Below are 16926 nucleotides of genomic sequence, written 5' to 3' on the forward strand. Positions count from 1 at the left end.
ACTAGTGCACCTAAGCCTGAAAAAAACTTTAAAAGTTGAAAATGTATATTTGTAATTGAATAAATATGGTTGAGTACATTAGCAAATTTATACATTTGTCTAAAGAATTTAGATTAATTCGTTATGATGGAGGTGGGGTGGGAAGTATTTGCAAACTAGACAGCAGCCTTCGTTTTAGGGTCTTGGAAGCTTTCGGGTTGGGTGGGTTTTATTTCCAAATGATTAGGGGTGTCGGCAAACAACACAAATTGCCCCTCCTTGGATACAGTGAATGAGCTTGTTTAATACTAGGGGTGCTTAGCACCCACAGAACTATCTCCTTTGGGCATGTACTAGCATCAGGGGGGATCTGCCAGATGTTGGCCTCTGCTTTGCGCTCCATCTCCTCGGCAACGCGTCCCGAGAGGGCAGCTGCGGTGCAGGAGGAGACGTACACGCCCCCGAAACCCGTACCCTTCAGCGTGCGCGCGGCCGAAAACAGTCATTCTGCATGGGAGGAGTGGAGCGCAGGTTTTCCCTCGCTGAGGCTGCGGCATGTGAACCCGTCAAAGAGGGGGGAGGGGTCGTTTCATATCGTACCTGCAATGGCAGCTACGGTGAACCCCGAACTACTAGAAGAAATCCATTGTGATTCATTAGAAAGCAGGAAATCTGTCTTCAGTAGGCCAAATAATACAGAAAGCGGCAAGGAAAGAAAAGATCATCTGGGAGAGCATCCGAAATGTACAGCAGGGGCTTCAGCAGGCAGATCTGGGGAGCTCAATGCAATAGGGTGCACGCTGACTTTAACCCCTAAGAAGAGAATGTCTCATAAAGAGCATAAAAGAATCCATTCCCAGAGGCTGGTTTTACAGTATATTGTGCCTTGCATGGAATCATATGGCTTGTGCATAGTGGACAATTTCGTGGGACACAAATGTGGTGAGAAGATCTTGCAAGAGGTCCTGGCTCTGCATCAGAGCGGCAAGTTTCAAGATGGAGAGCTTGCAAATCAAAAATCGGGGAGCAACCGAGCTATTCGCGGGGATAAAATTCTTTGGGTAGAAGGCAACGAGCAAGGATGTGAAAATATAGGAGTCCTGCTGTCAAAAATGGATAAACTGATCATGTATGCAGATGGAAAACTTGGACATTACAAAATTAGAGGGAGGCATAAGGTTAGTGTACATTCTGTAATTGAACCTCTGCAATAACTTTGTTTCTGATTCCGTTTTTCCAGGTTGGTGTCCAGTTAGTCAAAAACCCACAGTACAGTGAAAGTTTGATTTACACATTCCAATACCCACCTATTCTCTTAATTTTTTTTGATCTAGTATCACTGAGTAAAATCTCAAAGCGTCTATTTGTAGCACATGTTGCATGCAACAGATAAAAAAGCCAGATATTTTGATGGCGTAATGCCTTAAATGGCAGTGAAAATGCAAATAATTGTTAGGAAAAGTTTGAACTGAAGCAGGACACACACAGAGAATTAATTTGTCACATAAATCGTAAAGTGAGGCACAAACATAATTTCAAGTCGATAGTAAATAATAAAGAAATGCGGAGGAAGAGTTTTTAAACCTCATTTTTAGTATTAAAGTATTCCATCAAATTGAACAATTACAATAGCCTTATTTTGGACTTTATTCTGGCATTGAAAACATTACATCAGACTGATATGTAATTTTGGTTTACTCCGAGTTTACTGAAGAAGCACTGTGCTTAGTATGCAGGAGAACACAATTGCTGCTGTCAGGACCCCACTTCTTCTTTTATATTGTATTGTAGTACTGTATATTATGCCATTGCCTATAGCTGCTGGTCTACATGCTGAAGGAGAATTCCTCAATGGCGGAAACCACGCCCTATAGACGCTGTGACTAAGCGACGGGGCCACGCCTCTCGACTATCCTCCAATCCCTGCAGCCTCGCCTGCATTCCCAGAACCTCAGCCCGGGCTGTTAGTCAAACACGTGCAGCGCGGTCCAGCGGCTTCTAACTGAACCTCTAGCTCGGGGACTGCTAGGCCACGCCCCCGGTCATCAGTGATTGGGCTGTGTGGAGAAAAGGAGTAGGCAGAACGAGTCTCCATCCTCCCATGTCGCGCAAGGGAAACAACACTTTCTGCACGTAGCATGTGTTTTAGTAAAAGGAGGGGGCGAGGCGAGCCATCTGCTCCATGTAAATAAAACCGATGTCGGGGGATTAAAGGGAGCATCAGTTGCACCAATATTTTTTTTTTATCAGTAGAAAGGTACGAGCGGAGGGATTGTAATTTAAACAACACTGGAAACTAGCAGAAAAGTGTAATGAGTGTGTGAATTCTGCGTGCGGTCGACCAGTTGGGGAATGTTCAGGTATTCTTCTCCATGATTAGTGACGCGAGCAATTTCCCCCCCACACACATTTTCTCATAAGCCATATCATTTTTTCCCCCCCAAAAAAGGGAAAGTCTGTCCTAGTTAGGCGGAAGACTTTGCTGCTCATAAATGCGCTGAGAAGCGCCCAGCCACCTGCATCGCTGTCTCCAGAGGCCAGTGTTTTGTTGTTGTTGTTTTTTTTTTTAAACATGCCTCTTAGATATATTGCAAATATAGATTTGGAAAAACTGGCCCTGGAGCACATTGTTCCCCGTTTACATGACACCGGATTTTGCTACCTGGACAGCTTTCTTGGGGAGGTGATCGGCGACTGCGTGCTGGAGCAGGTGAAATGCATGCACTATTGCGGGGCGCTCAAGGACGGGCTGCTGGCCGGCCGGTGCCAGGGCATGTCTCAGAGTCACCTCCGGGGCGACAAAATCGCTTGGATCGCCGGGACCGAGGAAGGATGCGAGGCCATCGGCTTTCTTCTGTCCTTGATAGACCGGCTGGTTCTGCTGTGTGGAAGCAGGTTGGGCAAATACTATGTCAAAGAACGGTCCAAGGTAAGATAGCGGACGAGACATTCATGCCTATTGCAGGTCACGGGCTTATTAGTAAGTTTACATTTAGAAAGAACTATTATCCATGTAAAAAAAGACTAAGTAACGTATTACTAAATAGGTGCGTCGTGCCTTTCTCAAGCAAGTGCAGTCCACTCAACTTTGTTGCCTTTTAGCCTTAAAGAGACAGAAACCAACTCCTTGGTTGTCTTTTAACTTTTCATGTTGGGTAGGCTTATAAACGAATGCTTTGTCTCCTTCTAAAATAAGGGTGGTATCACAAAGAACCGTAATAATTTTAGACATCTGGCATTTATTTTATTTATTCAGTTTTCTATACCTTTCTCCCAGGGGAGCTCAGAACGGTTTACATGAATTTATTCAGGGACTCAAGCATTTTTCCCTATCGGGCTTATAAACGAATGCTTTGTCTCCTTCTAAAATAAGGGTCGTATCACAAAGAACCGTAATAATTTTAGACATCTGGCATTTATTTTATTTATTCAGTTTTCTATACCTTTCTCCCAGGGGAGCTCAGAACGGTTTACATGAATTTATTCAGGGACTCAAGCATTTTTCCCTATCTGTCCCGGCGGGCTCACAATCAATCTAATGTACCTGGGGCATTGAAAATGACTGAGTGTAGATGTTGCTATTTTCCATATTAGATTTTTTTTTTGACAAGTGTGCTGTTTGAAATAGGTATATCATGTCTTATCAGGGCTGGCCCAACTGTTAGGCAAAACTGGTCAGTCACTTAGGGGAGCAAAGATTAACTGCAGTGGAAACAAAACAATTGCTGCTAATATTTATTTATTTTTAAAATGTATTTACAGAATATTAACTATACGGTTTACATAGCCATAGACATAAATAATGGACAATACATACAAATTAACTGGTTACAAAAAAAACCCTTTGCTATAATATGTTTCTATGTTTCTAATATTCAAATCATCAATCTATTAATCCATCAGAAGGGACTTATATTTCATAAAGTCTCAACATAAGAAGGTGTTTACAAACAATTGCGTTTTCAACATTTTCTTAAAACCCAATCTAACAGTGCATAATCGCAGAACTCCTGGCAAAGCATTCCACCAGTATGTAAATTGCTCTCATTAGACTCAAATGAGATGATGTCTTGGTGGGGGGAAGGAGGATACTAGGGGCCTGAAAGTTAATTGAGGTAGGGGCATAAGGCTAAATGCTTGCACCAGCCGTGCTAATATTTAGACTGTTTAGCTGACAACTAAGAGAGGATATGATAGAGACTTAACTGGGTATGTGGGTTAAACTGGGTATGTGATTTACAAAGTGAGATTCAAAGGAAGTTATGATAAGTTCTTGGAGGAAAAGTCAATCAAATAATTATTAGCCTGGGAGAGCTGTTGTTCAAACCTGGGAATAAGCTGTATGAAATAAATCTAATTTTTGGAATCAGCTTGATTCTTGTGACATGAATGGGCCACTGTCAGAAGGATGCCGGTTTCCATGAATCTTGGCTCGACTCAGCATGGTTTTTCTTATGTTCAAAAGAGTTGATAAATATTATAGTAGCTTAGAGGACCTGTATTAAACGCATTCTCCCTTTCAGCTCCACGTTAGTGTGTGGAAGAAGTTCAGATTAAGGCAGTGCTTTCCAAACCTTTCCTGAGGGAACCAGCCAGTCAGGTGTTCAGGATATCTACAATGAATATGCATGAGATAGATTTGTGGATATCCTGAAAACCTGACTACGGGGGAACCCCAGTCAGTTGCAAGAATCACTTTTTTCAGGTGATGGTTGTGGTGCCCTTAAAAGTATGTACTGATTAATTTGGTAGAAGGACTTTGGAAAACCTGAATAATTTGTAAGCAGGGATTGAGATTTGGGGGCCTGACACTCAAAGGATTTGGGGGGGGGGGGGTAGTAACAAGCTATTTTATGGCTATAGCTTGCATTATTTGCTCTGTAATGTGACTTAAAAGGCAATAATGCCAAGTTTCTAGATGGAATGCAATGAGATGAAGTCATACTGTGTTACATAGTAATGAGATGCAAAACATGTGAAGGGATGTAAAATCTATAATGCACTGGTAGAAAACTGGAACGTTCTTCCGGAGTCTGTCATAGGGGAAAACACCCTCCAGGGATTCAAGACAAAGTCAGACAGGTTCCTGCTGAACCAGAACGTACGCAGGCAGGGCTAGTCTCAGTTAGGGCGCTGGTCTTTGACCTAGGGGCCGCCGCGTGAGCAGACTGCTGGGCACGATGGACCACTGGTCTGACCCAGCAGCGGCAATTCTTATGTTCTTATGAAAAATAACCAAAAACTGTGATCATTTACTGTCCTGGGCCCGATGCTGCTGGGCACGTCTTATAGGAGCTGGCCAAAGTACTCCTTGAATCCCCCCCAAATCAAACCCCCCCCCTCCTGAATAGCTTCTCATCAGTTATATCTGCTCTTGATGGGGCCCACTTTCAAACCTTCCTGGATGTTGCCCCCACCTAGAAGTTCCCTCGGAAGTAACTCCTCTTCACTTGGAAATATCCCCAAATGGTAAAGGCCCCCTCTCAAAAGATACGCCCACTTATCTGTAGCCCCCCCCCCCCCCAGGCTTACCTTTATGAATTCACGAGGTCAAAGGGATCCAATCAAGAGTGATTCACTCTTGCCCTTATAGGTGTTGGTACAGGGGTCAGGTTTCTGTATATAAAGAAGCCTGACCCTAGTGATAGTACTGCGAAACGATTGCACCGACAAAGGCAGGAGCAACTGGGGATCACTACTGGACCTCATTATGTTGCACACAATGTTGCACACTTGTTTTTTTTACTCTCTTCCTAATGCTAATGTTTTATGCCATCTCAGGAGTAAAGATGCAGGTGGGAGCTAATAGGTCATCTGAGTTTGAAATGCTACACTTCACCTCAGATGACCTAAGTCAGTGGTTCCCAACCCTGTCCTGGAGGAACACCAGGCCAATTGGGTTTTCAGGCTAGCCCTAATGAATATGCATGAAGCAAATTTGCATGCCTATCACTTCCATCATATGCAAATCTCTCTCATGCATATTCATTAGGGCTAGCCTGAAAACCCGATTGGCCTGGTGTTCCTCCAGGACAGGGTTGGGAATCACTGACCTAAGTTACTGGGGCCCAGATACATTGTTATAGAATGTGCCTAATCAGTGCACAGCTTAAGCACAGGCATTTAGGTCTGGTTTTCATTAGCATAAATGCCTGCCCCTAAATGTTAGCCTTGCGGACGGGCGATACAAACGATTCTATAAACCTAACTCTGGAGGCAATTTATAGAGTCACACTAAGCACCAATCTTTTTCAGATGACATATATAGACCTTACTCCATAGTGAGTAGGATTGTTAGTGTAGGGCAGGGGTGCCCAAAAGCTCGATCGCGATCGACCAGTAGATCGCGAAGGCAACGCGAATCGATCGCAGAGCCCATCCCGGGCTCCATGATTGACTCGCGTTGCCTTCCGTTCTACCTGCTTCCCGACCCTGTAAAGAGGACACTGAAGTGCTGGGCTGACCAACCTTCCTCACCCGACGTCAATTCTGAATTCGGAGAGGACGTTCCGGGCCAGCCAATTGCTGCCTGACGGCCTGTTCCCTGATGGCGTTGGCTTGGGGGAGAGCAGGGAGAAAGAAAGAAAGGGGGGGCAGGGATACAGAAAGACAGACAGGGAGACAGACAGAAAGGGGGCATGAAGAGAGAAAGACAGGGAGACAGACAGAAAGAAAGGGGGCATGGAGAGAGAAAGACAGACATACAGAAAGAAAGGGGGGGGCAGGGAGACTGAACGAAAGACAGACAGAAAGAAAGAAAGGTGAGGAGGGCAGGGAGAGAGGAAGAAAAAGTTGGTGGAGGGAATGAGGTCTGGAGGAGAGGAAGCATATAGGAGGCTGAAAGAAGGGAAGAAATATTGGATGCACAGTCAGAAGAAGAAAGTGCAACCAGAGACTCATGAAATCACCAGACAACAAAGGTAGGAAAAAATGATTTTATTTTCAATTTAGTGATCAAAATGTGTCCGTTTGAGAATTTTTATCTGCTGTCTATATTTTGCACTATGGCTCTCTTTTACTAAATTGCGATAGCGGTTTTTAGCGCAGGGAGCCTATAAGCATCGAGAGCAGCGCAGAGCATTCAGTGCAGCTCCCTGCACTAAAAACCGCTATCGCGGTTTAGTGAAAAGAGAGGGGGTATATTTGTCTATTTTGTGTACGGTTGTTACTGAGGTGACATTGCATAAAGTTATCTGCCTTGACCTCTTTGAAAACCCGTGGAATATAAATGATAATTAACATTTTCTCTGTATACAGTGTGCTTTGTGTTTTTTTAAATTTTATAGTTGGTAGATCATTTTGACTTGGTCATTTTAAAAGTAGCTCGCAAGCCCAAAAAGTGTGGGCACCCCTGGTGTAGGGTATGTATGCAGTTCTGTGATCATGAGGCAGCTTATTCCAGACTGGAGCAGAGATTCCAATTCTGCAGCTGCTGGTTTGGTGGGGGGGGGGGGGGGGGAGGATAGGGACACTGAGAAGGATGATGAGGAATATGTGAGGAGGATGCAGAGAGGACATAAGGAAGGATAAGGAACGCAAAGGGAAGATGGGTGCTGGACATTAGAGAATGACACGGTGACAAAATTCATCACCGTCCCCGTCCCCGCGGATAACCGCGGGAAATAATCCCATGTCATTTTCTAGTGTCTATTTCAACCTCAGTCCTTCTACACCAGCATTCTTCAAAGCAAAGCTTGAGGGACAGTGGTTGTGGCCATTCATACTCTGATTCTTCCCTCTCTCCTTAAAGAATGACATGAAGATGGTTTCCCGCGGTTATCCGCGGGGATGGGAACGGTGATGAATTTTGTCACTGTGTTATTCTCTATTGGACATGTCAAATGGATAGAAGACCTTACAAGAGAATTAGAGAAAAACAGAAAAGAGGCTCTGGGATTAAAGCAATTGGAGAGAGAAAATGCTCAGAGAACAAAGGTAAAAAAAAACATCTGAGCATTTTCTTTCTCTATTTCTCTAATTCTCTTGCAAGATCTGTCCATTTGACACACGCTGGCAGGCAAATTACTGCAAGATACTTTAGTACGTTTTGCTGTGGAATATGTCAGCTTTGGCAAATGTTCTTCTATGATATCTTGCATTTGAGTTTTTATTTCTCTACTAATGCTATACATGCAGAGTCTGACTTCTTGAGCTTTCCAGTTCCGTTTTTTGCTTTTATATCTCTCTTAATGATGTGTGGTCCCCTTATTTTAAATTTGTTGAGAGTCTGTTGTGTTTTGTGCATATGTCCTCCCTATGTGGCAATAGCGGTTTTTGGTGCAGGCTGGCGCTGCTCCTGATGCGTATAGGAACTCTATGAGTGGCGGAAGCAGTGCAGAGCATTCAGCGCGCTGGCCTACGCTAAAAACTGCTATTGTGGTTTTGTAAAAGGGGGGGGGGGGAGGGAATAATGAAGCGCACTATTCTTTTAGCAATTACTTTCTGTGAAGTATTCTGCCAGACTGTAGGAAGGAGAGGAGAGAGATGTTAGTCTAAATGCCTGACATTTAGGTGCTTCCATTTATGTCAATGAAAACCTGAATTCCGTGCAGATCGGGCATATTCTATAACAGTGCATCTAACTTTTAGGAATGCCCATGCCCTTTTTGGGATCCATGCAATAGAATTTACATGCATTTACATTACAGAATACACTTAGAAAGTGGTATGCATAAATTCTAATTAATGCCAATAATTGCTTATTAACTGGCAGTTATCGACACTGATTGGTTTGTTAATTAAGTTCCGTGCACACATAAGCATTGCACACAGATTTGCGCACGCAACTTTGGTCGAAGTATTTAGAATCTGGGGGAGATTTGCACTAAGCTAGTATTCTATAAAGGCTGTTCCACACAGAGCGCACCTTTACAGAATACTAGTTTAGCGCGGATCATCCCAACGCCTAATCTTGGGTGCCATATATTGAATCTAGCCCTATGTAACTTAAACAGGTATTTGCAGAATAGCACTTAGATCAGTGCCCCTTATTAGCTGCGTTTTTCTAAGTGCCTCCTCCCAGTCACTGCTTTGTTAGTGACATCCCAGCCTCAGCTGGACTGGGGAAACAGAGTCCTGGCTTGAGAATCAAATCTACCTCTTCCACAGGGGCAGTGCCTAACCCTAGCGCCGAGCCACCGTGTCAGCCTGTTACACCGTGTCTGGTAACTTCCTATCAGAGATGACTTCAGGTCTATGGCGAAAGTGAACGGGAGGAGGAAAGATATGCACTTTATGGGTGCGTGCATGCTACGTGACTTCAGTCTTGATTGCTGGTGAAGTAATTGCAGTGGGTTTCTTTGTAACATTCCATCTTTGTGACAGCATTGTGCAATATTTTCATTGCTAAATTAGTTTCATTGTGCAGGAAGAGGCAATATGAGGAATGGCTTTACAGACGGCTTTGTGTGCTGTTACATGCCCTGAAATTGCAACAGGGATTTCCTGTGTTTATGCTTTTGAAGGTAACACTCTTTTAACGCCATGGCAGTAATTGCAGTCCTGATCAGTAAATCTGATGTGCTTATACTTTATGATTCCTGATATTAGGACCTTGCTCACTAATTGGGCAATTTCTATAACTTGGCACCTCTAAAGGATGGTGTATGGATATGCAAAACACATGTAATTTGGTGAGGAACAAATTGCTCCTACGGTAACAATCCATGCAAAAATGTTGCACACTTGTTTTTTTTACTCTCTTCCTAATGCTAATGTTTTATGCCATCTCAGGAGTAAAGATGCAGGTGGGAGCTAATAGGTCATCTGAGTTTGAAATGCTACACTTCACCTCAGATGACCTAAGTTACTGGGGCTCAGATACACTACAGAGGATCGGTAAGACCGTGTGGGTCTGCTCCGATCCGATTTTTGGCCGATTCAAAAAGAGCTATTCATGCACTAAAAAGTTTGCATGCAAATGATTCATGCGGAGGTTCGTCATAGTCCCTACCTCTCCTGTCTGATTCATCGCTGTGAGAGCGACTCTCACATATGCGCAGAGCCAGCAGGGGAAGCCCGAACAGGAGAGAAGCAGGGGAAAGGCTCCTGCCATTCAGCTGTTCAGGGCAAGAAATCTTTTTTTCCCTTTTTTTTAATGGGCACAGATGCTGCGCATGTATAACATGCATAATATTTGCCCCATTAAAAAAAAGACCCCCCCCCCCGCAAACAACTGCTCTCCATGATGAGCCCCGACAAACACGGTACTGGGAATCCCCCCCCCATCCACGCTAGCAAAAATCGGCAGGAGGTTTGCCCATTCCATCTTGCCATTCCGCCCTTCCCACATGAGAAAAATATGGTAGGAGGAATGCCCACTCCCTCATGTTGACCACCTTCCCCTATGGCAGCGAAAAGGCAGGAGGGATGCCCACTCCCTCCTGCCACCGAAGGAAAGGGGGTCCAACAATGTTGGGGGATGTGGGGAGATGTAAGGGAGGGTCTGGGGATGTCGGGGGGATGCTGGGAGATGTCAGGGGGAGGGATGTAGATCTCTGTGGCTCAGCTGATCCTGGCAGGGGGAATTCCCATCAGCTGAGCCAGCAGGAATCCCTAAATCCAGCTCAGATGATGGGGCTTCCTCTGCTGTGATCAGACAAGCTAGTTGGGTACATCTACAAAACTTGCTTTTCTGCATTTTTATTTTTGAAAATAGCCAAAAAAGATAGATGTCCTAAGGACCAAAACTTATATACTGTATAGGTCATTTTCAAAAATAAAAGATAGACATCTGGCAGTTTTGAAAACAGACATTTTCTCTGCTGGGTTTGTGGACATTTTGCCCAAAATGTCCAACCTCAGACTTAGATGTCCTTTCGAAAATACCCCTTTACATTTTTATAATTAGCTTTTAATGTCATGGTCAATTATCACCTTAATTAAGCCAATTAAAGAATTTTGAGTTCAGTGCGCCACTTCTAGGTGCCACTTCTAGAATCAGGGCCTATGTGTTCTCCCCCTGGCAGTGTTCCCACCACCACTGATCCAGTTTCCAGACTTACCAGTGGTCTGTACCATGTAAGAGGCCTCAGTGGCCATTTTGAGAGGTCCAGTTGCTGAGGCAGTTAGTGAGTGAGTATCATTCTGACTCCACCAGGTCCTAGAGATTGGATCAAGGATAGGTAGGGGGAAGGTGCACATATTGACACCTTTGACCCCTTGGGGAAGGGTACTACATGGTGGGTCATTGCCCAACCTTTAAGTGGGCTGTTGCTGGGGGGAATGATGAAGGGGCCTTTGGCCGCGAGGGAAATGGATGGCTTTGGGGATCATTGTAGGAGTTGCAAACACCAGGAGGAAGGTGATTGCATCAGGATTTACAGTTGTCGCTTAAAGCAGGCACTTATCCATGCCACAGGTCAGCTGTGTCTACATTTATTTTAGTGCAGATGTAGATTTCCCATTTCACACAAGAAATCCACATCTGTATTGTAAGTCCATCCAGAACACACTCTCTTCATGCACTAACCGTGCCGCCTATACATAGTTGGCTTCCCCATGTTTGGCCCTTGTTCTGAAATGGCATTCATATATCTAGGCCTCTCTAGATGTTTCAATGCTGAGATATAGGGATGTTTCTATAAAAAATATTTGACATGGTTGTTTATTCTGTGAACGAGAATTTATAGGAAGCACATTTGAAATGAATGGATGTATCCAATATTGGTACCTTCTTCCAAAGATTAGATTGTAGTGAATGTCAGCAGTGATGTACCTAGTATATGTGACACCCTGGGCCCATCATTTTTTGACCCCCCTCATCTGTATGAAAAACATGATTTTTAGTAACCAGTGAAGCTCCTGAGGACGCCTTTTTGGCGAAACACGGAAATGTGACGAGCATGACTACTGTTCATGGCATCTAAATATTCGTGATATTATGGAATGAAAGACTGAGTCAAGTGAAGACATCTACAACTAGAAACATCAATTGAAAATTTGTTTTGCTGCTAATTCATGGATATTTACACAAGTGAACACTTCAATGCACTTTAATAAGAGACATTTTAATTGGGTTGAATGAACTGGAGGGCTCAGTCTGTTTGATTTATGTATGAGTTAATGTGATGTTAAATGATAAGTTATATAATCAATTTCTGAATTTGTAGTAATAAATGATATTACATATTATATAGTGATTGTTATACAGTGGTACCTCGGAATCCGAACGCCTCAGAACTCGAACAACTTGGAATCCGAACTTTTTTTTGTAGTAAATTTTGTCTTGGAATCCGAACTCTGCTTTGGAATCCTGTATATGTGTGTTTGTGTCCCTGTATATGTGTGTTTGTGCCCCAGAATCTGAATGCTGCTTTGGAATATTTGTTAATATTTTACCTTAAAATCCAGTGTATTTCCTGTTAAAATTTGAGTTTGTGGGACCCAGGAATGGATTAATCCAGTTTCTATTATTTGCAATGGGAAAAATTGTCTTGAAACTCAAACGCTTTGGAACTCGAACGGGGTTCTGGAACTGATTAAGTTCGGATTCCAAGATATCACTGTATTAGCTTTTTGTATTTTGAGAGTTTCCTAACTAATGAGTTGAGTAAATGGAACACTTATGGCAGTGTATTGAAGTATATAAGATGGATATCATGTTCTCTTTATGTTGTTCTTTTCTATAGCTTTACTTTCCAGCTCTCATAGTGTGATAATTGATAGAGTTTCAATATTTTTCTTGGTTTCCTTCCATACCCATCAACACTGGCAAGTTCTTATAAGTCTGCTCAATGAATAAACAAACAGCATGGTTTTAGCAACTGCTTTAGTCTCTGCAGTAGAGATGAGAACATATGAATTGCCGCTGCTGGGTCAGACCAGTGGTCCATCGTGCCCAGCAATCCGCTCATGCGGCGGCCCTCTGTTCAAAGACCAGCGCCCTAACTGAGACTAGCCTTACCTGCGTACGTTCTGGTTCAGCAGGAACTTGTCTAACTTTGTCTTGAATCCCTGGAGGGTGTTTTCCCCTATGACAGACTCTGGAAGAGCGTTCCAGTTTTCTACCACTCTCTGGGTGAAAAAGAACTTCCTTATGTTCGTACGGAATCTATCCCCTTTCAATTTTAGAGAGTGCCCTACCTTGGAGAGGGTGAAAAATCTGTCCTTATCTACTTAGTCTTTTCCCTTCAGTACCTTGAATGTTTTGATCATGTCCCCTCTCAATCTCCTCTGTTCGAGGGAGAAAAGGCCCAGTTTCTCTAAGAATATATTAACAATTCAACCTCAGACATCACTAAAGGTCCATCTGGCCCAGTATCCTGCATCTAGCAGTGACCAAGCCAGGTCACAAGTACCTGGAAGATTCCCAAGAAGTTAAACACACTTCCTTGGATTCTATATATGGCACCTAGATCTTCTGAGATGTGTGCACAACTTAATGGCTAACAAGCTCTTTACTATCAATAATTGACATTAATTGGCATGGATCTGGATTTTCTTGCACTGCTGGCTGCCATTCTATTATACACCTACATCTCATAGCACCTAGCTTAAAAGGGGGTATGGCCATGGGAGAGGTATGGGCATATCAGGGGTGTTCTTGAACAATGGGTCAGTGTGCCCAATTTGTTCACCAGCATTTATACCAGGTTTCAATAGGTATAAGTGTGGCATCTAAAGTTAGGCCATGGGAATCAGCTCCATCCTAGTACTATCCACATACCCAGTTCTATAAAGTCACACATAGAATTATATACTTAGCACACAAAATTAAGCATGTAAGGTATAGAATAGAGTTAGGTATATGAGTAACATAATAATTAGCTGCGAGTTGACAACATCCAATTGACTATACAATATCATACCATACCATACCATACATTTTCCAAGTCTCCAAGTTTATTAAAATCTTACTATCCAGCCCCAATGGTGAACCTTCTGGGCAGCTTACAATTTATAATCTAATAACAAATTTAAAATACGTAAAAACATAAAACCACAAAACAACTTGATTGTAGGGTTAGAAGGATGAACTACAGTTTAAAAGAATAGAAGGGAGGCAAACACAATAGGTATATTCTATATTTTACATAACTTCTCCAGTCTTAAATTTATCAATGGACGTCAATAATCAAAGTGATAATGGTAAGGAATTTCAAAGCTGAGGATCATTTATTGAAAAAATAGCAGCTCTAACATACTCATGAACTATTTCCTGATACATATGAACTGAAAGCAATTTTGATTTTCTGATCTCAGAGTTCTTGATGGTATATATGCTATGTACAAGATAAAGAGGCTCTCCCATATTTAAAAATTAGTAAAAGTATTGTATATGTAATTCGATGGTTAATAGGAAGTCAATGAGCTGCTTTCAGAAATGGAATGACATGGTCAAATTTACGAATATTATGAATTACGGTATTCTGTATAATCTGAAGTCTATGAATATCTTTTTGGCATAAACCATCATAAAGAGAATTACAGTAATCTAGTTATTGTATCACTAATGAATGTACCACGATGGCAGATAAAGGCCAAATGGCCCTTCTAATCTGCCCATCCGCAGTAACCATTATCTCTTTCTCTCTCCGAGAGATCCCATGTGTCTATCCCAGGCCCTTTTGAATTCAGACACAGTCTCTGTTTTCACCACTTCTTCTGGGAGACTGTTTCATGCATCTACTACCCTTTCTGTAAAAAAGTATTTTCTTAGATTACTCTGGAACCTATCACCTCTTAACTTCATCCTCATTGCAGAGTTTCCTTTCAAATAAAAGAGACTAGACTCATGCGCATTTACATTATGTAGGTATTTTTATCTCTATCATACCTCCCCTCCCCTCTTCCGCCTTTCCTCCAAAGTATACAGATTGAGATCTTTAAGTCTGCCTCATGCACCTTATGATGAAGACCACATACCATTTTAGTAGCCTTCCTCTGGACCGACTCAATCCTTTTTATGTCTTTTTGAAAGTGTGGCCTCCAGAATAGTACACAATGAGGTCTCACCAAAATGAGGTCTCACAAAGTCTTATACAGGGGCATCAATACCTCCTTTTTCCTTCTGGCCATACCTCTCCCTATGCAACCTAGCATCCTTCTAGCTTTCGCCGTCACCTTTTCAACCTGTATGGCCATCTTAAGATCATCACATACAATCATTTCCCGCTCTTTTGTCGTGCACATAAGTTCTTCACCCCCCTAAATGTACAATTTCCACTTCTCTTATGTCCTCCCATCCTAACAGCTCTTTCTTCAGGTACTTTCCCATTGCATTAAAGTCCGTACGTTTGAAATCTAGGACTTTAAGTATTGTGCGGCCGCTCTCCACTTTAACCGTTATATCAAACCAAACCGTTTGATGATCGCTACTTCCCAGGTGAGCACCCACTCGAACATTAGAAATACTCTCTCCATTTGTGAGGACCAGATCCAATATCGCTTTTTCCCTTGTGGGTTCCGTCACCATTTGTCTGAGCAGAGCCTCTTGAAAGGCATCCACAATCTCCCTACTTCTTTCCAATTCCGCAGACGGAACATTCCAGTCCACATCCGGCAGGTTGAAATCTCCCAACAGCAGAACCTCCTCTTTCCTTCCAAACTTATGGATATCCACAATATTCTAAATGAGGTCTCACCAGAGTCTTATGTAGGGGCATAAATACCTCATTTTATCCCAGGACAAGCAGGCATGATATTCTCACACATGGGTGACGTCATCTACGGAGCCCCAGCGCGGACAGCTTTTTCAGCAAACTTGCTAGAAGTTTCAAGTTTGCACACTGCACCACGCATGTGCTAGCCTTCTCGCCACTAGAGGGCGCATCCCCACCTCGTGGTCCTCAGTTCTTTTTCATCCGCGGAGCCAGAAGCCCTGTGGATAAATTTGTGCTATTTTTGCCTTCTGTCGCCGCGGCTGTGTTCGGAATTTCGACGCGGTCGCTGCGCTAACGTTGTTTTCTTTCTTTATTTTCTTTAATTCTCAAAAAAAAAAAAAAAAAAATACTCTTTTTTCGTTCGCTCCGGGGGCTCCCGGTAGCCGTGGCCGAGGAACCTCGTTTGTTCCCGGCCTTGTTTTGGGCCCATGTCCCGACCCGTTACGGGTTTTAAGAAGTGTGGTAAGTGTGATAGACTTTTGTCCATCACTGATCCTCACAGGTGCTGTATTCGGTGTTTGGGGCCCCATCACCCTACAGCATCGTGCCCTAAGTGTGCCACCTTCCAGAAACGGGCCCTTACTCGGCGCAAGGCCCGCATGGCGGATCTCTTTGCCGTCGACACCCCGACGGGGAAGGCCTCGAGCTCGGCCTCGGCTTCGGCCCCGGCCTCGACCTCGGCCTCGACGTCGGACCCCTCGGCTCCCGCGAAGCCGGTTGCCTCGCAGAAGCAAGCCCCGGGTAAGTCTCCACTTCCTTCCTCAGTTTCATCTGCCAGGAAGCCATCCTCGGGCTCGTCGTCGGCGGGACCGTCGATCTCGACCCAGCCCAAGGTGTCGAAGGGGTTAGCCCCGAGGGAATACTCGAAACCGAGGTCGCCCTCTGCGGAGCGCCCCCAGGTGTTGCCTCAGGGTCTCACCGTCCCGGCGTTCCAGGAGTTGCTTCGCGCTTTGATCTCCTCGGAGCTTTCCGGGGCCATTGAGACCTTGCAACAGGCTTCGGCCTCGTCTTCGGTCTCGGGGGCCCCGCAGGTGGTCACCTCGGCCTCGGGCACCGGCCTCTCAGCGGCCGAAGCTCCCTCGGCCTCGGCCTCGACGCTTCCCTCGGACCCGATCCGGGTGAGACAGCCCGAGGTCAGTGTGCGATCCCGAGACAAGCAGCGCCGGGTACGCCGGATCTCCTCCTCCTCGTCCCCGAGGTCGTCACGGGGTTCCTCGCCCTCGAGTAAGCCTCGGGCGAAGCACCGTCTTAAACGGTCGAAGCGGTCTCGAGCCTCGCCTCTGAGGAGCCGTCACTCGACTCCGCCCGAGACCGGAGCCTTGCGGGTCGAGGAACTCCGCCTCGA

The 16926-nt window shown here is 44.2% G+C and overlaps 1 protein-coding gene across 2 annotated transcripts in view; it reads left to right on the plus strand.

The window, feature by feature from the left end:
* The first annotated feature begins 665 nt into the window (after window positions 1-665).
* The window catches only part of EGLN3 (egl-9 family hypoxia inducible factor 3), a 57289-nt gene continuing 41028 nt past the window's right edge, over window positions 666-16926 (plus strand). The window contains exon 1 of one of the 2 annotated variants that reach the window (XM_033950874.1): window positions 666-1157. In XM_033950874.1, coding sequence (XP_033806765.1) covers window positions 804-1157 — 354 coding nt within the window. In that variant the 5' untranslated portion in view covers window positions 666-803. Of the gene's footprint in view, window positions 1158-2551; window positions 2909-16926 lie in introns of those variants that run through there. The other variant, XM_033950872.1, reaches the window with a different exon arrangement.

The sequence above is a fragment of the Geotrypetes seraphini genome, chromosome 7, assembly GCF_902459505.1.
Source record: "Geotrypetes seraphini chromosome 7, aGeoSer1.1, whole genome shotgun sequence".
NCBI classification, from domain to species: Eukaryota; Metazoa; Chordata; class Amphibia; order Gymnophiona; family Dermophiidae; genus Geotrypetes; species Geotrypetes seraphini.